This window comes from Prenolepis imparis, unplaced genomic scaffold (assembly GCF_030444845.1).
Source record: "Prenolepis imparis isolate NDT839.2.m4 unplaced genomic scaffold, iyPreImpa1.0 SCAF_13, whole genome shotgun sequence".
Taxonomy (NCBI): domain Eukaryota; kingdom Metazoa; phylum Arthropoda; class Insecta; order Hymenoptera; family Formicidae; genus Prenolepis; species Prenolepis imparis.
Genome location: NW_028141171.1, coordinates 3952930 through 3978623, shown reverse-complemented (window position 1 = coordinate 3978623; position 25694 = coordinate 3952930). Strand labels below are relative to the sequence as shown.

General features: G+C 34.4%; 3 protein-coding genes across 5 annotated transcripts in view; 2 read left to right on the top strand and 1 right to left on the bottom strand.

Moving 5' to 3' along the window:
• The window catches only part of LOC145944327 (uncharacterized), a 281689-nt gene that overhangs the window by 174579 nt on the left and 81416 nt on the right, over positions 1 to 25694 (top strand). The gene's annotated exons all lie outside the window — the stretch shown is intronic.
• LOC145944808 (uncharacterized) overlaps positions 1 to 25694 on the bottom strand; it is a 71032-nt gene that overhangs the window by 44538 nt on the left and 800 nt on the right. For 2 of the 3 annotated variants that reach the window (XM_083053370.1, XM_083053371.1), the window contains exons 2-3: positions 25356 to 25669; positions 22412 to 22591 (exon numbers count right to left, since the gene is read on the bottom strand). In XM_083053370.1, the coding sequence (XP_082909496.1) occupies positions 22412 to 22591; positions 25356 to 25370 (195 nt within the window). In that variant the 5' untranslated portion in view covers positions 25371 to 25669. Of the gene's footprint in view, positions 1 to 2815; positions 2852 to 22411; positions 22592 to 25355; positions 25670 to 25694 lie in introns of those variants that run through there. The other variant, XR_014426732.1, reaches the window with a different exon arrangement.
• Positions 7779 to 9585, top strand: LOC145944809 (mitochondrial pyruvate carrier 1-like). The gene is made up of 3 exons (XM_083053372.1): positions 7779 to 8026; positions 8412 to 8512; positions 9266 to 9585. The coding sequence occupies exons 1-3, from the start codon at positions 7968 to 7970 to the stop codon at positions 9433 to 9435; spliced, it is 330 nt and encodes a 109-aa protein (XP_082909498.1). The 5' UTR covers positions 7779 to 7967; the 3' UTR covers positions 9436 to 9585.

Here is a 25694-nt window from a genome sequence, read left to right as displayed (position 1 = left end):
TGTTTAACCTTTCTGTCATTGAACGGATACCCAAAGCAACTTTTAAAAAATTAGATAATGAAAAGATGAAAAATTATGCATTGACAAAAGGGTTAATAAAATTTGAACACATAATTGTACATGTTATAAATTTACTATTGCAAGAATGGCTATTAAATATCGCGAATAAATAACGGCACGGTAGGACGGATCTGCATTGGATCTTTCGCGATCGAATCCGGATCTCTCTTCGGGAGGGGGGGAGGAAAACACCGAGAGAAGAGATACGGGAAAACTTCATTCGCGATACACACATTTCCGCGATGTTCATTCGCGACGAAAGCGGAGGCATCGCGCGCGGACGCAATTCTGTAAAAATACACGGTTTTACCTCGGGAGGTATATCACCCCCACGCCATTCGCGATATCCCCCGTCGTACAATAACATCCCGCTCTTTCCGCTTTTGTATTTTGTAAGTCAATTCGAAACATGAATCGTATAATAATTCAACGAAGCTAAGGAAAACACGACGGATATTATTCGTCCCACCTAGCCCCGACCTCTCCCTCGACCGGGGGACTCTCCATATTTATGTGAACGCGGGGGTAGTTTGTGCGGAACGATGGGTTCCTCGCGCATTTCCGTACGCGTACGCTTTTATCGCTTTTAAAACACGCTCGTGGTTATTTTCACTATAAACCTACGAGATCGCAGAGAGGGAATGTATTTCGGGGAATTATATACAAAATCGATCTTCACCCTTCAAGCGTGATTGCTTGAATCCGAATAAAAATATAAGATGAATGAATGAGTTTTGCAAAATAAGCGAGTTATATTTCAATTTAATCGAGCTAACGTTTCTTACCTTAATCGACAGTTTTCAAGATTTATTTGAAGTAAAAAAAAAAAAAAAAAAAAAACACTGGTGTTTGTGAAAAATAAAAAAGTTGTAAGACGAAGGAAACTTTCTGGTAAATGTGCAGGTACAAGTCTGATTTTTTTGCCTAAAATTATACCGCGCTGGGCGTGGAATAATGTATGTAGTTCGCCATAGAAGCGAACTAGTTGCAATTCCAATGAGAAAACTGAGTGCTATGTGAGCTCCGTATCTCGACGGATTTCTGTCTTCTCGCCTCTCATACATATTGTGATTACTTCTGGAGCAAGGAGAGGAAAGAAAGGAGGGGAAGCGCATGTACTACTTTTGCGGACATGACTATATATGGAGATGCAGAGAAAGGAAAAAAAAGAAATTTTTTTTCCTCGCAATTTATAGAAAATATAAGTAGGTAGAGATCTCTTGAAATTGGCATATATATAAAAAAAGACACACTTTTTTTTTCCTCTAACAAAATCGCTTGTGATCTTTAATCTTCAGCAGAGAGAGACGAAAGTTTCGAGAATGAATAGTCGCCTCCGACTGAAGAGCAAGATTAAAGTAGACTCTAAAAAGCGGTGATCGATCGGTGACGATAACGAATCGTTTCGTACGTACAGCAACAACGATCTTATCGATGAAGTTTCCATTTCCGTTTGCTCTCCCGCTAGTTCTCGCCGAGCTTTCCCTACACTTGCGCGTTTCCTTTTTCCTTCCCCCTCCCTCTCTCTCTCTCTCTCTATTTCGCGGCGCGCATTTTCCCTTTTCAACCCCGGGCCTCGATATCCGGGCCAATGCTAAATAGCAGAAACATAATTCCGTGAGTGCGAGGAAATTGCTTTATCGCGCGGAATAATGGTCCGTATTCACGTGTAACCCTCGTAAGTCTCTCGTGTCCCCGATGCTTGCACTTTTCGGAGATTGCACGTGGCCCCCGAACCGCCCACGCATCCTCTTTGCATCGCTTTGCGTCGCATGAATGCCGTATCGCTACGGCAATGCATCGGGAAAAGGAGGGTAGCCTGAATGGTCACGAATCGAACGTGACAGCTTCGCTATATCAGCGTTCTGACAAATGCGGAAAATCAATACTTCGCCCATAACATACATATATACCGTTCTGCCTATGCAGCAGCGAATTTTCTCGATATTTAAGAGTACTTAAGTATTTGGAATATCATATACATATAATAAATATTATTTTATATTATTTATATTATTTTGTATTATTATTATTTATATTATATATTATTTTATATAGTATATTTTATTGTTATATTATATTCAGAATATCAGTATATTATAATCTAGAAAGTTTTTATTGACAATTAATAGTTTTTTATTGGTAAACTTGTTATAATTATATAAGAGATGCCAAATCGAAAGGCAAACTTTCTTAATTAAATAGCGGATTTCAGACTTTTAGCACAAACATATATCAAGAATATTTCTAATGGCTAAACCACTCGAAACCCATAAAATTATATGTATAATGCATTTAAATACATAATAATAAAAAAATCTGCTCGTGAATATATTTAATTAGAACAGTAATTTTTTCGCTGAGAATTTTTTATTTCAAATAAAAGGCTCGGAATTTAGCAGTTAATGATATATATAAAGTAGATGTAAATCTATAAACACATAAAATTAATATAAAATTGTGAATCAGAAGTGTCACTCTCGTGTCTCCTATTTTTAAAATGTTTGCACAGCCTTTCTAAATTAATACCGGTAATAATGGATTGACTTACGTGCTGTATAAATCATATGACATATTTTATCCCGGCTATTGCGCCGAAAGATACATACCTGCAGACAATTTCTTTTACGCCTGGGCCCGCGGGCGAGAAAAATTGTTAAGAGAAATTTTTCTGACTTTAAGTGACATTGATGTACGAGCGTAACCGAGAGAACGCCTGCAGGAATGTCAGATTCCTTTATTCCCCGCGAAAAGCACAGAAACCAACACCCTCGGACCGGATAGCGCGATTCTGCAATTAAGAATTATTAAGTCATGCGCGCGAGTTTGGAAACAAATTCGGGCAAATTTTCAATGATTTTTTTAAAGCAAGAGAGAAAGAAAGAGACTATTTAATATTAAATTTTTACAACTCTACGAGAGCTCTTTCTCGATCTATCCATAATACGGTATATGAGATATAAGAGAGCGATGAAATATAAATTGCAAGAATTTTTAACGAACGTTCTCTGTCAGTCGGTCGAATCTGACGATCGTTCCTCCTTTAATTGCGCACTAATTAGCTCAGCATCAATCTCTCGTAGTAATGGCCGTTTCATACGTCGACAGGAACTGCAGCCTATAATTCGATCCGTACGTCGAGCTATCTCCGCGGCGAGTAATTAAAAGCATTGTCAGAGCGAAATACACGGACAAGCTGAAAGGGTTCGGGAGAATTCGCCGAGAGAAAAGACATTTTCGTTTCGTGGTTAAGTACGATATCGGATAATTACAAATCGCGAGTGAAATCTTAATGAATCCGCGAGTCATATTGAGAAATGCAATGATCGCGACGTGTAACAAGCATGACAAGGTTACAAGAGACAGTCGTAAAAGTATAATCAGGAATTTATAATTATTGGATATAAGAGCTCTTAATAAAAATTACATAATGATAATTATACGTAACATTAATATATAATATCTAACTAACGGGAAATAGGCTATTTTATAAGTATATAACTTTGTCATATAAATTCAATTTATCCGGGCTATCTTTTTACTATTCACTTAAATATTGGTTTATTTAAATAGATTTAGCATCCATAAAAAAAATGCTAATTTCATACACATGATTTATTTATGTGATGCATTTATTAGTTATTAATGTTTTCATTACAAAAATTTTTAACTTAATTTTATATTTAATAAAATCAAATCATTTAAAAAACTTCAAAATTTTTTATGCTTTATTTACATTAAAATGTATAATAATTATAATAAAATTAATCAAAAATTAATCTCACTCTAATAAATTTATATTTTATTTTTCAAAATAATTTCCCTAAAATAATTTTTTAAATTATTAATTTAAATATTAATTTAATCATAATAATAACTCGTGATTCACAAATTTACATTAATTTATGTGTTTATAGATATTCGTGTCTAACTTTACATATATCATTAATTACTAAATTCCGAGCTTTTTATTCAGGATCAAAAAATTCCGAAAAATCTCTGTTCTAACTAAATATATTCACGAGCAGATTTTTATTGTTGCGTAATTAAATGCATTATACAATTGCATTGTAAAGATTTGACGACAGTAGTTTCCTTTGCCTCGAATTCACACGGATACGCGACTTTTTATTCGCAAGGGGGATGAAAGTCGTGTCGTGCGGCAAGTGCTCGTGGACGAGGTTTTCTCTGAAAAGAGAGTGGAGCGGGGGGTGTTGGCAAATACGTAGGACGCATTCAGATCAGTCTCCCGGCAGGTCGGGAAAAAAGGGGGAAATCCACTGAACGGGAACGACGGGGAACGGAGGAAGTAGAAAAGGTTTTTCGGAGCGCGTCAGCAAGAGACATCAGAGGCCCCGCCATTTCCTCCGATCGAATACAAATGAAATACGTGCGAATGTATCGCTTTGTACTTCGCGAAGATCAATGCGTGAGAGAGAAAACTTCGTTTCGACAAAGCGTCGAAAGATCTGCGTCTCGTGGAAATAATTAATGAACTCGTCGAGCCTGAAACAATTGCCTTTTCTCGGTGTAACTCGATTCATCATTATATTAATTAATGATTTCATTGTAAAATTTTAAACTTAACTTTATATTAAATACTTTAAATCATTTTAAAAAACTTCAAAAATTTGTATGCTTCATTTACATTAAAATATATAACAATCATAAAAATAAAATTAATCTATATTACATATATAATCTCACACTTAAATAAATTAATATTTTATTTTTTGAAATAATTTCCCCCAAATATTTTTTTAATTTAAATATAATTTTTATCTATTTACTAAATATTTTATTTTATTTACTTTATTTACATTTTATATTATTTTCTTTTCTTATGGTTTATTATTAATTTCATTTTTTATATTATTCCAGTTTATTTTCTCTCTAATACTAATTTTTCCTTTAGCTATTCATTTTCATTTTATTTCTCAAAATTTAATAATTTGAAACTTTTATCTTTCACTTATATTAAAATTGGAAATTTCACCCTTCCACTTATGATTAATTAAAATTGTTATTTCGTTGAATATATTATATGCATCGACAAAAGTAACATTTCCTTTTATTATCCATTTTGGATGCAATATTGTTATATCTAGATCTCTCTATTTTTACGTTCTCGAAATAGAGAGAAGAATCAAATGTTATAAATGTAACGATCTCGAAGGATCTCTCGGGGCAGCTGGAAAACTCGGAATAAATATTGATACACGTCAAAGGGAACGTCGCGTGTAAATGACATTTCGGATGAAGATCGCGAGATGCAGCGCGGCTCGTAATATACGTGAGACGGAAAATAGCGGCAATACTCCTGAGTGCCTCGGGACGCAGTAGCCTTCAGGAGGGGATCTAGCAACTGCGGAATAAGGATTTGCTTTCGCAAGGGGAGAGAGAGACACTCGTGCGAATCCTACATACGGGAATGCATATGCAGGCATAGCTACATATATCTAGGCACATGGACATCGGGTTCTTATCGGGGCGCTTGAGATACGTAATCGAGATCTCCTTGGATACAATGTACATAAAAATGTGAGAAAAAGAGATTTTCTTCTCTTACACATATTACATGTATAACAAATAAAAGAATTCCGTTCTCTCAAATCTAGAAAAATTGTTTTTTATGCCTGTTAATATATTTTTAATAAAGTAATATTAAATATTTTAAACAGAAGATAAATATCAAATGCCAAGAATATATTTTAAAAATTATATAGCAAGAGAAATTAAAATTGCATTGGATGTCAACGACATACATAAATTAAATGGTATGACACACATGATTAAAAAATGGTTGAAAAAATAATTAATTACAAAAAAATATTAATATCTTTTAAATCTTGTAATACTGACTGAAAATAAAATTCATTGACATAATCTACAATGAAGGTACTTCTTTAAAACAGATTATTACAATGTAAAACAATTAAGTGATATTTAAATATTGAATATTTTAAACAAAAAAGAAAACAGCAACATAAATATCAAATGACAAAATATATTTCAAATGAATATATATTTCAAGAATATATTTTAAGAATTATATGGCAGGGGAAAATAAAATTGTATTGGATGTTAACGATATAAAATAATTAATTAAACCAAAAAAATATTAATACCTTTCAAATTTTGTAATACTGACTGAAAATAAAATTTATTAACGTAACGCTATTACAATAACAAAAAGGCATTTCTTTAAAAGCAGATCATTACGATGTAAAACAATTATGCTTCCTAGAGCAGGACATCAATTGTCAAACAAAGCATCGTAAGAAAAAAAGAGCGACTGTTCCAAGGTCCTGGAACGATCATGGTCGCTTATCGAACTTGAAATATCGTCAAGTCGAGGGTGCCGGGATCGCCTCGACACACTGCTGGTCTCTTCGAGGGTCCCATATAGTCCATATCCCCTTCCTAGATCAATAATACCATTCCCGTGGTCGGCGCATGCGCTCCGCGGTATTTCTCGTTACAACCCCCATACGCGAGCTGGTTTCCACCCCCGTTGAGCCGCGTTCATGACGCTGCGTACCCCCATGCAACATTCATAGCGCCATCAATATTATACGCGCGAAATAATAACTTGTGCATTTATTATGAGGGGATCGGCTTTCCTCGCAAAGACCGATATATAAAAAAAAAGGAATGCGCTCTCGCACAGATCAACGATAAATATGCGTGTAAACTGTTATGCAAATCGATCGGCGAAGGGTCGTGAGAAAAGATGGATCGGTGTGTTCAATTTGTCCAGTGATCGATCAGTGAGAAAATTAGCTGTAAGCAGTACGTAAATAAAGAATACTTTGCATTCAATTGCTTGAGAAATTATCCATTTGCCACAATAAGATGTACGATATGATCGTACATTTCTTTTCGTCATGGATTTAATAATTATTTACTAATTATTGTATACGAATTTGCGCAAAACTTAATTAAAAATTTCTCCATTAAAGAATTTAGAAATTCTTTTAAAAATTTGTAATGCATTCTATTAATACGCAAAGTATTGAATGTGGATTAAATATTTATTTATAATTACATATATATTTAATAATTATTTACTATTAATTATTTATTAAATTAAAGAAATTTCTATTAAAAAACTTCTTTATTAAAAAATTTAGAAACTCTATTAAAGATTTAAGATTAAATTTTAAGATCTGTAATGCATTTTATTAATATGCAAACTCAAATGATGGATTAAATATTTAAATATATGTATAAATTTTTATCTTTATCAAAACGCTGTATATGATAAATGTATATGACAATTGTATATGATAATTCCATGTTCCATAATTACATTGCATAGATAAATGAATGCAATTGTATAAATAAATTGCATAAATAAAAATACAGACGCGGGAGATCTCGATTAGAAATTTCAGTTCTTCAAGCGTCAGTTGATTATAGATCAGATTAAAAAGATTGTGCATATCATGGCCATTTAAATTTTAAATCATAAAAGACGCACGTTAAGTAGTTTATGTAGTAGTTTAGAGCGACTTGAAATACAAATTACGAAAGATACAGCCGCGTTGCTCTGAAAAATAATGTACAATCTTGTTTCTTATCGTAATAACGTCATTTTGCTTATCGTACGTCAGTGATGATGCTTACGAAACAGTGCGTTCGCGCTAAAAATCAATTTTAATTTTATCTCATAGCGAGATAACGAAAGCAGAGCGAGCAATTGTTCGGAAGTCAACTATGTTTCCGAATAACGTCGCTTAATCTCGACGTTAGTTTCAGTTAGAACTGTCAGTGTTAGAATCGCTTCGGTTACATACGAAAGCAAATATAACCAATATTTGCCATATATGTATTTTTGCGGCTAAGAGAACGTGATTAAGAATCATTTTTGTTGTGGAAGACAATTTGTCTCTTTTTTTTCTGTCATGTTTAATCGAATGTCGAAAGCTCTCTTAACCAAAGAGACCAGAGATTATTTATTGAGGTAATGTGTTTACACTCGACGTATACTTATATAACGAATTGACTTAAAAGCATCATATGTGATACTATTATGTAACATGCAGTGATTCATTTATATAAAAAATTCGGTTTCACTAGCAATTTTTTTCTTTGGCACAAAATTTTTTTAGATATCGAGGTCTATTGTCTGTCAATATTGTTTATAAAATTTTCTTATTTTTAATTATTGTTCTAAATTTTATTTTTACACTTATAAATTATTATAAAGCTAATATAAAAAAATAAAATTATTTCGTTAATCATGATTGAATTATATTCGTATTTCTTTCTCTTTTTCTGAGATGATTGTACTTATCAGTTTAATAGCTCCATCATATAATTTATGGAAAATAAACTACTTTTTAAAGCACTCATTTTTGGGGTCCGGTACTCAACTGGTCGATACCCATAGCGACTATATCCGACACGCGAAAGCATCCGAAAATCATTAGCGGCAAAATGACTGTGGGTGAGTTGGATAAATAGCTATATTGGTGGACCTTTCGAAGAATTCATTCTCTATCTCACATAATAATAATCATATCGCGACAGAGCGAGAGATCAGTGCGTGGTGAACAGTGAAAAGAATTAAGGATAGGGGGGCAAGAGAGAAATGAGAGGGGGGTCCGAGAAGGGCCCCATGAAATAATTCCTGTTCAAGTGCAACTAATATCCTTTTATTTTTTAATGAGTGAATATGTGAGATGCATCTCGACTTAAAACGAGTCTGCAAATAAATTGCTAAAGCCAATTGTTGTAAAATATTTTTAATTTTTTATATGTAATATTGACTTCCCCCTTCTCATTCCAAAGAGTTTTCTTCGATTATGAGCCTCGTAGACATGTTTTAGAACACGTTCTTTACCGGAAGTCACACTCTAAATCCCTATTCCTTTAATATAGTTAAATAATAGATGATAAAATATATCTTTCTATATATAATTATATTATATGTATATATTGTATTAAAATTAAAATATATATAATTATATATATAATATTAATAATTATATATTAATAATTATACATATATATATATAAAATTATATAATAATTATATAATTATTTATATATATATATATATAATTATATTATTTGATTTATATATTATAACCTTTTTAGCCTTATTATGCGAGAAATGATAAATAACTTACGAATATAAATGTTCATGTTAATCGAAATTATATTTTTCATTGATTTAATCTTTTTTCTAAATTTTCAGCCTTGACCCTGTATTCCTTGGCGTTCATGCGATTCGCTTGGAAAGTAAAACCGCAAAATTTGTTGCTGTTCGCGTGCCACATCGCTAACGTCGGGGCCCAACTCACGCAAGGCTACAGGTTTCTCGACTACCACTACATTCGACAGAAAGAACCCGATCAGAAGAAATGACATAAGTAATCAGCTAGACATGCGGAAAAACGGTCTGCGAATGCGGTTGCAAATGTAAAATTAATAAAATCTGTCTCTTCATATTTTACAAGCTTGAAGATCAATCAAATATGACAATTAAATGTGTAGATAGCAAAAAAAAAAAAAAAATATGACAAAATAATATAATTCTGATGGAGAGACATCGCAACATTTTTAAACGATAAATTATACATTATAAATTATAAATTTAGGGCGTATAAAAAAAATGTCGAAAAAGATTTAATACAAAACTCCGGTAGGAAACTCCCTTTTTTTCTCATTCTTGCTTTCTTGCATTTCTTACGATGTGTGTAAATTATATATGCGCGAATATATAAATAAAATATTATTATAAATATATAAATATATATGTTCTCTCCGTTATCGGGGCATCTTATCAACTAGTAACGCTCTGATACTCAAACCTCATCGTTTGCTCAACAGTTTTTTTATTTCAACAATTTAGATTAATGCAAACAATAGCGGCGCTGCATTATATTTAACTACTAGCAATTATTTAAAAAAATGCGCGCGCGCGCGCGCGCAGGCGTGTAATATATTGTAATAATTGCTAATACATTATAGAAAGCCGGCTCCCGCTCGAGGGTCTGGCGTAATGCGTACCCTGGCGCAATGTTAACACTGTTGCGTATATATTCCGCTTATTAAGCTATTCCGTTATTATTCCCGTGGATATAATTGTAGCAACGCGCAGCCGGTTTACGATTCAGCAATCGCGTGCTCCAACGACCCGGGTACGGCTACAAGATATACGTGTAACATCTTGCTCTTTGTAAAAATTATGTATCTTCTCGATAACTGGAATGATAAGATTCAACGTAAGTTTTTCTCCGAGTCGAGAGAGTCTTTGATATTTATGACCACCGTTTATAAATACCGTAAAGTCTTTTTATACCTCGTTCGTGTAGCATATTCTTTTCATTCGCAATTACTTTATCTTTAATAAATTTGGAATTAATACGGATTTTAATCAAAATTTGCCACTCGTCTTCCTTTCACATATTTCTCTTCACTTTCTAAATGTTTATTTGTTTTATTTTATTATTATATAATATTATATTATATAATATATTATGTTTATTTATACAATAATAAAATATATAATATATATTATTATGTATATATGTATAATAATATATATAGATATTATTTTATTAGCCCGTTCTTTCGCTATTATATTATTTTATATTGTGTATTATAATAATAAAATATATTTATTATTACATAATTTGTATACATATTATTTTATTTATATAAATTCTCTTGTCTCTTACGAACAGATAATTTTCCTGAATTTCCCAAAAACGCATATAAAAGAATTATCCTTCTTTTTTGTACCTTCGTGTATTCTTCAAGCTCTTTTTCTTTTTCTTTTCCTACTTCATCTTCTTCGTCTATCGTTACTTTTCTGATCGTATTCGAAGGGCACGAGTTCGGCCCCAAATTCGGCAATACAAACGAATGTATAAGGAGAGCAATAATTTTCTGGGGTAGCCTCTCTCTCTCTCTCTCTCGCGATACTACAGGGGGTCGCGGGGGGGAAGGAGGGAAAAGGGGGGTACGGCATGGTCGGCACTCGATCGTGCTGGGGTCATTTTATGGGATCTGGCACGGATCAGACGAATCTATCCTTCGGTATATATTCCGGTTTTTCCGAATGCTAAGCCGCGCCGTCTTTCTCTCTCCGATATATTTTCCCTTCACCTCACTCTCTCTCTCTCTCTTTCTCTATTCGTATCTCTCTAGTCCTGTTCAGGGATATAAAATCCACCCCCGACTGGCTGAATAAATATATATGGCCTTATTAGCCCTGCTTGGCGTCGATCAAGCGGCACGCTCCGCTTGCATGATGAAAATGTCTCGAGTGACGTCATGCGACAATTTCCCTATCGCTCGTTTATATCCTCAACAAGTAAATTATTAATTTCCTTCGATAGTTCACATCTTTAAGAAATTTATAAAATTTTCATCTTTAAAAAAATTGATAAAATTTTATCATTTTAGAATTAATGAAATTTAATATGTACACCCTTAAGGCTCCTGAGTGCTCACCGCGGCCATATTGGATTGTGACGTCAGAGGCGAGAAAGCACACGTTGAAAATTCTTAGATGCCATTTTTTAATGCTGTTGATTGATTATAAAGGGGAAAGGATAGTTTTCGGGGTTTTTTAAGAATGTGCTAAAGCCATCTGAAGTGCTGTTTCATCGAAATATTTTTTTATTTCGAAATGGCATCTAAGAAATAGCGTGTGTTTTCTCGCCTCTGACGTCACGATTTCGACATGGTCAGCAAGGAGCCAGGAGCCTTAAAAAATTGAGAGCCTTAAAATTTTAGATTTCTGAATGCGTTATGTTTCCTATCGAAAATTGACGTGATCCTAAACTATCTTTTCGCTAATCACGTAATCGAAGAGAAAGATCACTTCTTAAGCTTCTTACTCTCGATAAGATAAATCTGAAACGTTTCTTCATTCATGTTCTGGTCCTGCGGGTTTTGTCAAGTCCGCGCGGAAACAATCGCAGAATCGGACGTGAAGGGGGGGAGGGAGCGGACGTGGAGGAGAGAAGAGGACGAGGAGCGACAGGGAGAGGTCCTGCGGGACTGATTTCACAAACAAATGCCGCCGATTGAATCCTGGCATGTCGCAAGATGGATCGTTCTCTTTGAATCACAGATTACCGGCCGTCTCTCTGTCTCTTTCACCTCTCTCGCTTCCTCTTTACGCGTACAGAGTATCTCTCTCTCCTTCCAGAGCCTTTCGTCCTTCCCGCTGGTCATCTCGCCACTTCTCGTCCTTCGCGGAGGCGCCTCCACCTCTTCGTTGATCGGTTCCCTTCCAGCGGGCAGCTCACCAATTTGCCACATGCCTACGCAGCTGCGACTACCCTCTCTCTCTTTCTATCTGTCTCCAGCTTGCTCTTTCGTTACTGGCATCTCGGATCTTACGTCAACTGCGATCGAACTGGGCGGAATTGCAAAATATCGCGACGGATTACAAAAGGACACCTGCCTCGATTGAAGTCGATACACTTTACAAAAATAATGATCAAATCGATCTATCCGCGTTATTAAATATTATTATGTTATATACGTTAATTGAAATTGATCGTTTGATAATCAAGATTGACCCTTCTGTCAACGCATAACTGTTCACTTTTCAATGCATGGATACCCAAATACCAATTGCATATTTCCCAAAGACCTTTGTATTTTGTTTCGGAGAAAAGTTCCAACACACTTTCGACATTTAAAGTTGAGTACCCGGGTACCCGTTCATTGACAGAAGGGTTAAATAATAAATATAGTGAATATGTCATTATAAATAATGGCGAGCAGAGAGTGAGAAAGAGAGAGAAGCGCATTTTGGGAAGACAAACGGAGCATCACTAATTCGATCGAAATCGCGTGAAAGACGGCGCTTTCTGGAACACAATCGAGGAAGGTTTCCGCCGACTTTTGGTCCCGAAATAATTCGATGAAGAGGAAAAGAGCGCCGCCGCAAGCGAAATGAACTGTAAAGCAGAATGCTGGGATTGTAGAGTCGCCTCCGCGAAGCTGCATGAACTGCTGCGAGAGATCGAGAAAGGAAGAAAGAAAGGAGGAAAAAGGAGAGAAAAACCTCGAGGGGGAACGACCCTCCTCGGCCTGTCCGAGAGACTTTTCTCTCTCTCTCTCTCTCTCTCTCTGGACGATCTTTAAATTAAGTGCGTCAGCTTATGACGCCCATGTAAAATCTCGCAGGGTGGATTTTCGATTCGCGCGTGCATCGGTCCTTCCGAAGGAGGAAGGACTTGTCTGAAATGCGTGGCGAATGCGCGCGTTGCCGGGGGGCACCCCGAGGGTGAAATGAATCAAGCGCACCCTCACCTCATGCAGGACATACATTAGGCTGACACCGGACTTACCATTCGGAATGCTGACGATTTCTTATGTCGAGGGGGACGAGAAGGAATAAGAGTATGTCTCTGGAAAATTGAGGAAATATTTCGTGAGCAAGGGTTTTTTTTTCTTTGTATGGCGCCAGTCGTAATCATTAAGTTTCCATATTTCCGATTTTCTATAAATGTAACAATGATGTACATTTTAAATATGTTAATGATATTTCACGAAAATAAAAGTATACTTTTTCTTAAAGAGAACAATTTCAGCCTTCTTTAAATTTACTATATAATTTCATAAATAAATGCGTTATTTTTAAATAATAATAAGTCGAAAAAGCTCTATGATATAAAATATAACAGATTCAGGGATAGTAAAAAAGGACTATTAAGAGTCAGGCATAGTTATTAGATGCAACAAAATTATTTTTCTGTACTTACTTTGAATCAAAATATGGAGAAAATTAAAAATAATTTATTAATATAATATAAAATAAAAATATAATGAATAAATAAAATATATATAATATAAAATAAATAAAATAAAATAATCTATACTTATTTTGATACAAAATAAGTATAGAGAAATTTAAAAACAATTTTGTTGCATCTAATATCTTTCTAATATTTGTATTATTTTAAAATCGGCTATCTTGATTAAAACTTGGTCGGATCTACGATTCTTCTAAAACTATTGAATCATCTAAGTGAAAAAAATGTTATCAGTCACTACCAAAATAATGAGAGATATATGCTTCCAGATCCATCGAACAGGGCTATAAAAAAAGAAAGATGAGCGGAAAACATTCTGCGCCAACGACGAGACATACATATTCCTGGTGGATTCATAAAAATGTACTTTAGCCACCCCTGTAAAAAATAACAGGAGAGTAAGCGCGCCATAAGAGCGTGAAAGCGGGCCACGTTAAAAAATCATGAGGGTACCATCATGTGAGTACTCATCTCGTCCCCCTCTGAAATTACACAAATATATAAATTTGATAATTTTTTTTCCCCCGAAGAGCATCGCACAATTCAAGTCAAGTTGCAAATATAAATTTCGATACGCGTATTTCGTGTCTTTATTTCTTTTCGAATTTACACGAATATATCCATAATTGGCAGAAAATTTCGCAAGTAATTTCCGAAGATAAGGACGAATGCTCGTCCATTTTTTCGCTACGAATAAGAGACTAAGATTCACGACGAGACGTAAGAGTGCGAAAGGTTATGGGGTTGGACCGACTGGTACGACGGGATGTTTTCGTTCGAGGGGGAGGGAATGGGCCAACGTAGATGGCAACATAATCCCCGATCGAGGAGCCTGGCACATGGGAACATGGGGGACATCTTATCTTCATATTACACACCCGTCGTGGTTCTCAACCTGAATTGCCGGCAATGTGTTTCCAGAGAGCTCATACAGATACCCTAAAGCTGATGGATACAAATTATCCCCATCGATTATAGCGAAAAAAAATACTTATTTTACATTTTGCTCCCTATATTACAAAAATAAAATTGATTGCTCATATTATTTTGTGCCATTAAGCCTTCTGTCAATGAATGGGTACGCAAATACCCAAAGCAACTTATTAAATGTTAAATATGTAAAACACAAAGGGCTTGGAAAAACACGCAGTTGATGTCCAGGTACCCATACATTAATGGAAGATGAAAAATTAGAAGAAAGGTTAATAATAAAAAAATAAGTAAGTTTATTCCTGAGAGAATTGAAAGTAGTTTGACGGAAGAAAATCGTATTTCGGTGCGAAGAGATTTCCATTTTATATATTCTCATTCCTCGAAAGTAAAGTGCATTCCTTGCAGTTTCTCTGTTAGGTAGGTATCATCTGATACATTCTGTCACGCGATATCTCACGAGATTAATAAATGTCGCATCGCTTCTGGAATTGAATCGATCGATGTTCATATAACGCGTTCTTGGATCGCGTTACCTTAAAAGTTTCACAGAGAGAGAAAGAGAAAGAGAGAGAGAGAGAGAGAGAGTAGTAAACAACTTTTGCTTCACACTGCGCGAGAATCACGCGTGTTACAGAGGATCCGGAAGTAGACGGACATGCGTGCACGTATACACACACGAACGCTCGCTGTACACCTACACAAACTCGCATATAGAACGATTTCAACGACTGAGGATGGTTTATGACCCGTAACCTTTCTACCCCTTCGAGCTCTCCCCTATCTTCCTCTCGCGGATCTACTCTATTCCGGAGCAACGTGACTCCATCCCTCTCCCTCTCCCTGTAAATTCGATCCAATATATTAGGGTTAGCTTCGGCAGGAAGAAGCTATCGACGCCGACCTACCGAATTGCCGTCTATGTCATTTCTGTCCGTCGAATTTTCGGATTCGCTCCGAAATCGCTCTATAGTTTGGACTCGGATAATCGATGGAAAAAACTAACGAAGAAAGCAGTTGGAAAGAGAAACATGTATATATTGCAAAAGACGATTGCATTCTCCGAATAAAATACGATATATTTCTTATATATCGATATTGCTGAAGAAATGTCTAATTATAGCTCTATAAAAATTAGGGTTTTTATCATTCTCTAAAAGAGATGTGTAATAAACTATTTAATATCGAATATAATTTACAAATATATAATTATATATTATCTATAAATATATAATATATAATTATATATATGTAATATATAATTATATAATAAATATATAAAAATATATATAATAATAATAATAAATCTATATAATAATAATAATATATATATATATAATATATTAATATATAATAAATATATAATATATAATTATTATATATGTTATAATAGATTTTATTTTTATATGAATTTATAAACGTGATTTTGAGGCATTAAGAGAGCGAATTTCAAGAATTTCGTTCCTGACATCTGGAATTATAAATCAGCTGACGTGAGAGCCGCGATAACGCACGACTTTTTTTTCCCTTCGATTTCCATTTCTCTCGATATGCAGCACTTGGATATTCTACTCTCCGATTGGACACTACAAGGGACTTCGATACGTTCCGCCAGACGCTGGGGTTGGCAACTTTGAAGGATATTTTTTATTCATGTGACGTGTTTGAGGGCGCGGAAAAACACATTCTCCCGATCCGAAGCTAGGATCGAACCAGGGGAATCGTACTTCCACCTCTACGTCTCTCGACTCCGAGGATCTTCAATTTTAAAATTCTCCCCGAGCCGGGGTCTACGCTCTCGTCCCTTCCGATCAAGATGAACGAGCCATCGTAAAGTAATTCGGTTGAAGTGCGGAAGCTGGACAGCTTTGATTCTGACAAACTTTAATGCATACGTGGTAGTAGTTTTTCTTTTAACCTAGTTATTACAGTTCGACCAGTAATAAATTTACATTTTATTTATATGTTTTATCTGTCTAATAAGTATGCCAAATAATTACAACTGCGTATTTTTTTTTACTTACACGTTTTAAGCGAGAACGACAATATCAAAGAAATGACAAAATATTTCCATCTGCTAAGATTTTAATTTGTGCAATAAAACTTCCCCCAAAAAATGAAATAAAAATGAAATAAAATAAAAAAAAAAAAAAAAAAAAAAAAAAAAAAAAATAAGCCTTGATTTTGGATCAAGAACGATAATATCAAAGAGATGATAAATTATTTTTATTTGCTAAGATTTTAAATTCGTGTAATAAAAACCCCTTCAAAAAATAAAATAAAATGAAATGAATAAAATAAAATAAAAATGAGAAAAAATATGCCTCGATTTCGATCAGAGAACATCAGTGTGTCTTTTCCATGCAGTTGCACGACAAAAAACGTCGCTCAAAAAAAAAGCTCTTTTGCTAATTGGTCGCTCAAAACCAAAGGACGCGGGGAGATTCCCGGGGAACTTGCGAGACGCAGCTCGTCCCGTGGGATATCAAGGAAATTCTACGGATCGGAAGCTTTTCAAATATTTAGCAGCAATATCCAATTTCGCCTTCTGTATCCCCACAATTCCTCATAGTTGATTTGCCGAGGCCGCCGTTCGACTAAAAGCCATTTTCGATCGATCGCGAGGTACATCTTTAATTAGAAAGCTATATATGTATGAAAGTCCCTCGTATAATAAAACATCTCGCAATGATAATAAAGTTAATCGTACCGCGACCAATAGAGAACGAGTTCACTCTTCAACTTTGCAATATTTTTTATTAAAAAAATATAAAAATAGCAACGATATAATATATATCTATGTAATTGGAAACTTTTCTAAATAACAAGAAAAATTAGATATTTAAGATTTAAAAATCATATGTATCAATTTTTTAAAAATTCAAATTTAATATTTAATACATGTATTTAAATACTCATAATAATATATGTTAATAAATAAATGTTCATAACATGTCTTTGTATTTTAATTTGTTTTTTAAAAATAGATGACAGTCCCTCCCTAACATCCTCTTATTTAACAGCGTGACCACCTTAAGAATCCTTGATTCATGTAATAGATTTTCTGTTTCACCCCTTCAATCAAAGCCCGTCAACATAATGAAGAAAGTTAAGACGAGGTGCGCGTGCGAATCTAACACTTTGGTAAGTTGCTCTGGTCTCGCCATCAGCAGAGATAATTCCAGTGCGTTGGAAAATTGCGGACACACACATCAGCGACACACATAGTGGCTCGTCAATTTGGAAATGACAAGGCGGTCGGTCGCGCGGACACCGCCAAATGGAACTTCTAAATGGGTAAGATATAAGAGTTAACACTCGAGCGAAAGGGAGGAATTAGGTGTCTGATGTATGAGCCACCGTCATCTACCCCATTCGCTTCCGATGAAGCATGCGTCCTGTAAATGATGGTGACATTCTCCTCTCGCATCGTTCTCCTTCGAAGACATGATAAATTCGACAGGGAGATGATATTCGCGAGAGTAAATTATATAAAAATTTTGCAGCCGCAAAACGTCAAACCAGATTTAATAATCGAAAGAACCTTTTTATTTCTTGGATATACAAAATTATTGAACCGTATCCGTCATTTTATCATCGTGCCTTTAACCGCGAACGTAAAAATCTTTCAAAAAAATTGATATCATCGACAAAACCACACACAGGAGCAGGAGTTCTTTCGCGCAAAGTTTGCAGATTTGATCTCCGCGACATCGACACGAGCAAACGCACGAGTCAGGGTGGTAGAAGCGGGAGATGGCAGGGTGATGCATGTACCGTGTACACCGAGAGGCGAAGGGATGGCACACGGAGAACGTGATCCTGTGACTGATCCGTGAAAGCGTGAAAGGGTTTCCACTCCTTTTTCCACCCCTTTATCCACTCTACGAGAACACGGGGGTGTCGCGAGGTGACGATCAATCACTCCGTGCCACAGCGCCTCCCTTTCCACCTAACTGACATCGCCCTTCCACCCCCTTTCCTCCCCCCCCCCTCATCCTACTTCGCCACCCGGGTCAGGATATTCGCGTAAAGGGGTTTTCACCGACATACAGAGAGCCAAAACGATACCGGCCGGTCTCTTCTCGAACCAAATGCACCTTCCAATGCGATCTATCTACATTATCGAGTAGTTTATCCATTACTCGAGTGTTTGGATGCGTCAATAATATTTTTGTAGACGTTAAAATGAGATGTTACGTAAAAAAATTCCGTCAAAAGACAATTTTTTTCGTTGCAAAAGACGTATTAATTATTTTTATCAAATCCGCGCCTCGAAAACTGCTGCTTGCCGCGATATTTTCTTCGGCAAGATATCAAGACGGCCGCGAATAAAAGAAGAAAGGAAGGAAGGAAGGAAGGAAGGAAGGAAGGAAGGAAAGAGGAAGGCGAGGAAAAAAAAAGAGCGATTAAGGATCGTAGAGAAGCGGGCAACACGCACTGGAAATCGTAGGTCAAGATATATCCAATGGTGCTTTTACGGGCCCCGTCCCGCGTGTGTCGGGAGATACTAAAACTCTAATGTATTCATGAGATAATTATTTCTTGCATTCATTACGGAGCTGTAAAGTTTTTATTGGCCGCTTGGTCGAGCGCCTTGGTAAAGCGCGAAGCACCCTTACAAAGTTAGAGAGATGACTCGCCGCGCGCTCTCACTCTTCAGGGTCGCCTACCTTTTTCTATTTTATTCAGGTTGAATTTTTACGGCACATTTTAAGGACAGATCCTTAGCCTCGCGCACCCGATAACCGAAAAATTCAAACAACTAAGAGATATCTAAAATGTTAAAAGCATTCTTCAATAATGTTTAACTGCTCCAATGATGTTCCATGACAGAGGCGTTTCATTCTTACTTGCATCGCTGAAGGATGAAGCGATCAAATAACGATTAAATTAACAACAGCCTATCGTTGACAAAATTTCATTTTAAATATTGTAAAAAATTTTATATTTAATACATTTTTAATATTTCCTTTTTATTTTTAATTATATGTACCATTACGTAGAGTATATACTAATTAAATTTTTTTTTAAAGAGCGTATACTATTAAGTTTGTAATATAAGAATTCGCATGAGTTTTAATTAAAAGAAAAATAATATTGAAAAATTAATATAATCTATCATTATAATATAGAGCTACGTCAGTGACATTAATAATTTTACTTCAAATATATAGTTTATATATACCCACAAAAATTTTATATCAAATGTATTTGAATTTTTTAAGTTTTTTTCTTATTTATATTATATTAAATTATGTAGAGCGTATACATTATTAAGTTTATATTGTAAGAATTCGCGAGTTTTAAAGAAAAAGTGATATCGAAAAATCAATACACTTTATCTGTCATCATATGTAGAACTACTTATGTCAGTGATATCAATATTTTGTTTCAGATATAGTCTATATACAGCAACAAAAATTGTACATCGAGTGCACTTGCATTTTTAACGTTTTTTTTTCTTGATTTTTAACTATAAATATGCACTACATAAAGCATATACATATATATATACTATATACTATTATATATATATCTATAATTTTTTTAAAGAATATACACACTATTAAGTTTATTTATATTGTAGAATTCGCGTGAGTTTTAATTTCATCATTTTGTTTATATTTGTATAAAGTCTAAAATTCAATGATGAAACGTGCGGCTGATGTAATTGTTTCCCTACCTTAAAATGTGGAGAAAGTATTAATGATTAATGATTAATTGGATGCGCAGGAATATATCAATGACGGCGCTTTATTCGCCTTTGCGCATCCGCCAATTATATCTCTTCAATTACAGTCACTTCCGCGCGCGCAAAATCATTTCGAACATTAAATGATAAAGGGATGCTCGTTAAAAATTTTTTCACCCGCTTGGCCGGCCATTTTTTTTTCTTTCCCGTTTCAAATATGCAAATCGCGGCTTAATGGCCAATCAGAGAGCTCGGTTAGGAAATTGCGCCGCGCTCTGATGTCTACTTCATTAAGCGTCTTTACAGCTCTGAAACCGTCTCTCTCTCTCTTTCTCTCTCTCTTTCCATCCCTCGGCTTCATTACTATTAAGTAGACATCGCAATCCTCTTGTAGAATCTCGATATGCCGCTTGATAGAGAACATGATGTAGATATTAATTTCGATTATATAAATATTTACATTTAAAAAAAAGGAGCTAATATATGTATATATTTATTGCAAATCTAGATTTTATCTTCGAAAGACTGCAAATCGCGGTGTTTTTATTCGTAACGAGTGCAATAAAAAAATCAAACGCAACGCAAGAGAGAAATCCAGAAATATATCTAATACACATTGTAACTTCGTAGCACTCTTCAGATGTCCTCTGGACATCTTTTGGACTTCCGCGTTGCTTGGAAGAGAGAGTCTCCGAAGAAACTCGCTTAAAGATTTTCCGATTCAACCGACGTCTTATTAAACTCCTACAACGCAATCGAGGATTCCTTCGTATTGATACTCTTTTAGTATTACAGAACCAAAAAACACAGTGAAAGAGAGAAAGAGAGAAAGAGAAGAGGTAAGACAGATGAGGGGTTGTGTCCCAGAAGGACGAAGGCGCCGATGGAATATCAACAACTTCGGCGAGAAAACCCTGAACAAAGGGCTATTCTTTCCCTGTACGCGGCTTCTCTCGCCGAGTGGGAAAGATACATCAACCTCTCTGTCATATAAAAATGTGTTTATGCGTTGCACATAGGGAATGGAAAACATCGCTTTAAACAGTTTTTCGCGTCCCGCGGCGCTAATAAAACTTAAAAATATGCCAACGTCTGTAAAACGCAAAGAAATAGCAAAAAGACAAGGCAGATCCGCAGAATTTTTCTTAAATTTTCCATTTCTTTTTTCTAATCGCTAAAAAAGTTTTATCAATTTTCCTATTGCATTATTTCTTTCTCTTCTCATTACGAGACATATATTATATATTATTTATTATATGTTATATGTTATAATTTTATATATTATATATTTATTTGATATATTTTATATATTATATTATAAATTTTATTACATTATATTGTGTGCGCGTGTTGTATTATATTACATATTATAATTATTTTAATATATTCCTTCAATATCCTTCTTGTACCATGCAAATGTATGTTACATGTGAATGAACGGTATTTATGAGAAGCTTTTCAAGAAACTACGAAAATCGAGCGACCCTTAAAAGATCGAGATAAAGAAAAGCGAAAACCTTGGACGTGCAAGGGAGAAGACGGAGCTCTACAGAGATGGAGAACCGAAGGAAAAATGGAGTTGACGGTGCGAAAATCATGAAGGCCGGAACCAGGAAATGAAGCTCATCGTTATACAGTATCCCGATGTGAATGGGAGAAAAGTCTCTGATTAAGACGACGCAGAACTTAGGCGACGATTTTTTTTTAGACAATTTATACTTGTTTAACGTCTAATTTTTTGCACAGCGAAAACGATTTGTTTCAGAGTATTCGATATACGTATAATAAAATTTTTAACGTTTTCATTTATTAAAATTTTTGACAGATGTATCCCAAGTAGCAAAATGACGTCATTTTGACGTTCAATGACGTCATTCGACGTCAAAATAACGTATGCTTGCTACCTGGGATAAGACAAGCGTTAAGCGTTACTTACCGGAGGGATGCGGGGAGGAGGAGTGAAGAGATCGGATTTTTCCGACGACGGGAAGCGGGCTAACCGGAAGAACGATCGATGCCGAGGGCGCAAACGTCGTGGCACGAGCATTTTCGCACGTGTTCGCAGGCCTGTCTGCGCGATTCCCGTAATCCCGCACACTCGGGCTCTCGTTTCTCCCTGTAAAAGAAGTAGAGAACGGAATTGAAATCGGCTTTCCGAAATTGCGCGCCGTCCCGTAAGCATCCCCGGGGAGGGAAAATGCAAACACGCCCTCATCGAACGTGTGTGGTCCATCAAAGGAAAGGGAGATGACAAAAGCGCAGAATTCGGAGAAAGAGAAAGAGAGAAAGAGAAAGAGAAGAAGAAAGAAGGAGAGATGCTCGTGTCGGCACTCTCGGGAGATTCGGGCCTTCGTACCTAAATCCAAAATAAATCCTAGAGAAGCGTATATATTATCGGGGAGCTTTAAGTTCCGACAAACGAATCCGTATTTGTATATGATTTTGGAGAAATTTAGGGAAAAATAGTTTCTTTTGGGAGATCGAGAAAAGAATTATTAGATACATAAAACATTAAAATATAAGATTTAGAAAATTAGTTATACTTCAGTATAGTTCTATATTGCGATGTTAAGTGTGTGAATAAATTAATAAAACATTAGCATTCCTTATTTAAGAAATCCACTTCCTTTTATACATTATTATTGATTATTTTATTAAAATTTGTTGTCTTTTGTTGTGAGAAAATAGGTTAAAATTGATGAACGATAAGATTAAGATTTTTGAATCTGTATACATAGGTATATATCATTAATAAAAATATTAAAACCTAAAAATATAAATTGTATAAGACTATATATATATATATAAAACGATAGGATTACTTTAAATATTTCAGTGTTTGCTATATATTAATACTTTACAAACCTGTGTTCAGATGTGCAATCACGTGCAAGAGCACACAGCACACGTTCCCAAAATACTTTGTATTATAAATGTGGCAACCGTCTCAAAAAGCTACTAGTCGCGTCATCTGTTGTAATTATGACGTACCATAATTGCAACAACTATATAAGAAATTTGTCGAAAATCAATTCTCTAGCGCCATCATACGAACATTATTCGAATCACGTATCTTCTCATTTGCGCGCATTTTAAAAATCGATTTGTTTGAAATTAAAAAAATTGCAATAAAAATATGTATATTATGCTTACTTTTATCATAAAAATTTACTTTAATAATAAAAGTCTAAAACAGAGTTTATACTAAAATATTTTCAGAAGAATTTGTTGAATAAGATTAATTATATAACTAAGCGCATTAATTTACAATATAAAATATAACTGCAAAAAGAACATTATATTTTTTTGAAGCAAAAATTTCAAATAAAATTCGATATAAACAAAAATAAATTGCATGTTATGTCGTTGTATCACATAAATTTAACAATGATAGTTTTGTCTCTCTCTGTCGCGGTTATGTTTATTTACAAGACTCGGTTTTTTAAACATATATTTTTTAAAAGACAGCAGTTTAAAATATATTAACTTACTTTCTGGTCGTGAGATACACTTTAGTGTAAATAAATAATACTATATTCCAAATATATTTTAAATACAATATACAATTTATACTATAAAATCAATTAAAGTAAAGTTTAATAAAATCACATAAAATATTTATATTGCAAATCAATTAAAAAAACACTACAAATAATAAAAAAACACACGTGTTTAACGTTTAAAAAACCAGTCATAATACACGTTCTTTCTCTCTTGAGCTCCACTATAAAACTGACTACCCTTTTCTCTGATTCTTGTATGGAAAGCAGTAGGGAATGAAGCTCCACCCCTTTCTCACACCCACAAAAAATGCGATTTTATAGATTATATTACATATGTACATCTAATCTAAATTTATTACAAAGATATTCATATAACAGAAAAGTTTTATCATTGTATTATATTGCTTGAATTATATATCTGTATTGTTTCGAAAAAATGTAAATATTTTTTATATTTCTCTGTATATAAAACATTATTTATATAATATGCTTTATTCTAAGATATAATTCTAAATTTAATTATATTTCTCTGCAGTATTAAAAATTCTAGTACCCTTTTTGGGGGGAGTTGATCAGTAAAATTGAAAGGGATGAGTATTTTTTTATGTAGAGAATATAAAGGGCTATAGGGTTGAAAGGATAGAAAGAGATAAAAATTCTTTTGAAATTATTGGGATATATTATTGTGCTTATTCCGTAGCAGCTATTCAATAGCAACTCAACAGAGAGAGTAATCAATAATTTCATTATATATTTATATTGTAGATTTAATAGATATGTATTTTTTAAAAAGGCAGCAGTTTAAAATAAATTAACTCACCTTCTGCTCGTGGGATACACTTTAGTGCACATATAAAATATATAAATAATACTATATTCAAAAATATTTAAAATACAATATATAATTTATATTGTAAAATCAACTAAAGTAAAATTTAATAAAATCATGCATTGCAAATCAACTAAAAACAATACAAATAATGAAAAACTAAATCTAACTAAACTAAACTAAACTAAAATAATATACTTTCTTTCTCTCTTGTAGTTTTAATAGATATAGCAATAATACTTAATGTTTGTCAAAATATATCAAAGAATATCTAAATAATACAACTAGAAGCCTTTACCAAAATATACAAAGCATGTATGCATTTTTTATTAAATATTTAGTTATATGGCTAAAGATTGTGAACATCATATAGAATTTTTCATTGCCTACTGTTAAATAATTAAAAATAATTTATAAAGATATATATAAACATTTAAGCATATGTGAAAATAAAATACAACCAAGTATTGTTTCTTCACAGCACTCTATAAATTGTAAATTATATATCAGCAGTTCTTTTAGAAATATAATACACTTGGAATACGCACATTCCACAAAGCCATCACTGCTTGAAATAATCCTGGCTCCCTGATAACTCTTTGATGGGAAACACACTGCCAGGCAAATTCAACGACAGCCTGTGGCAAACTGAGCTACTTCTTCCATGCGGAGTAGCCTGCGGGGTAGATCCAATACGATTCTGTCCAATCACAGGCAGCTCTCAACCAACCCTCAGGAGTTTATCCTCCGCAAGGAACGTTGGAGAGGGATAGCAAGCGGCAGTCCCTGGAACACGGAGCATGCTCTGACGGAGCAGTCTAAATCCCATGACCCATGCGTGATACCCCAGCATCAATTCTGACTAAAAACAGGAGAAAAAATTGACC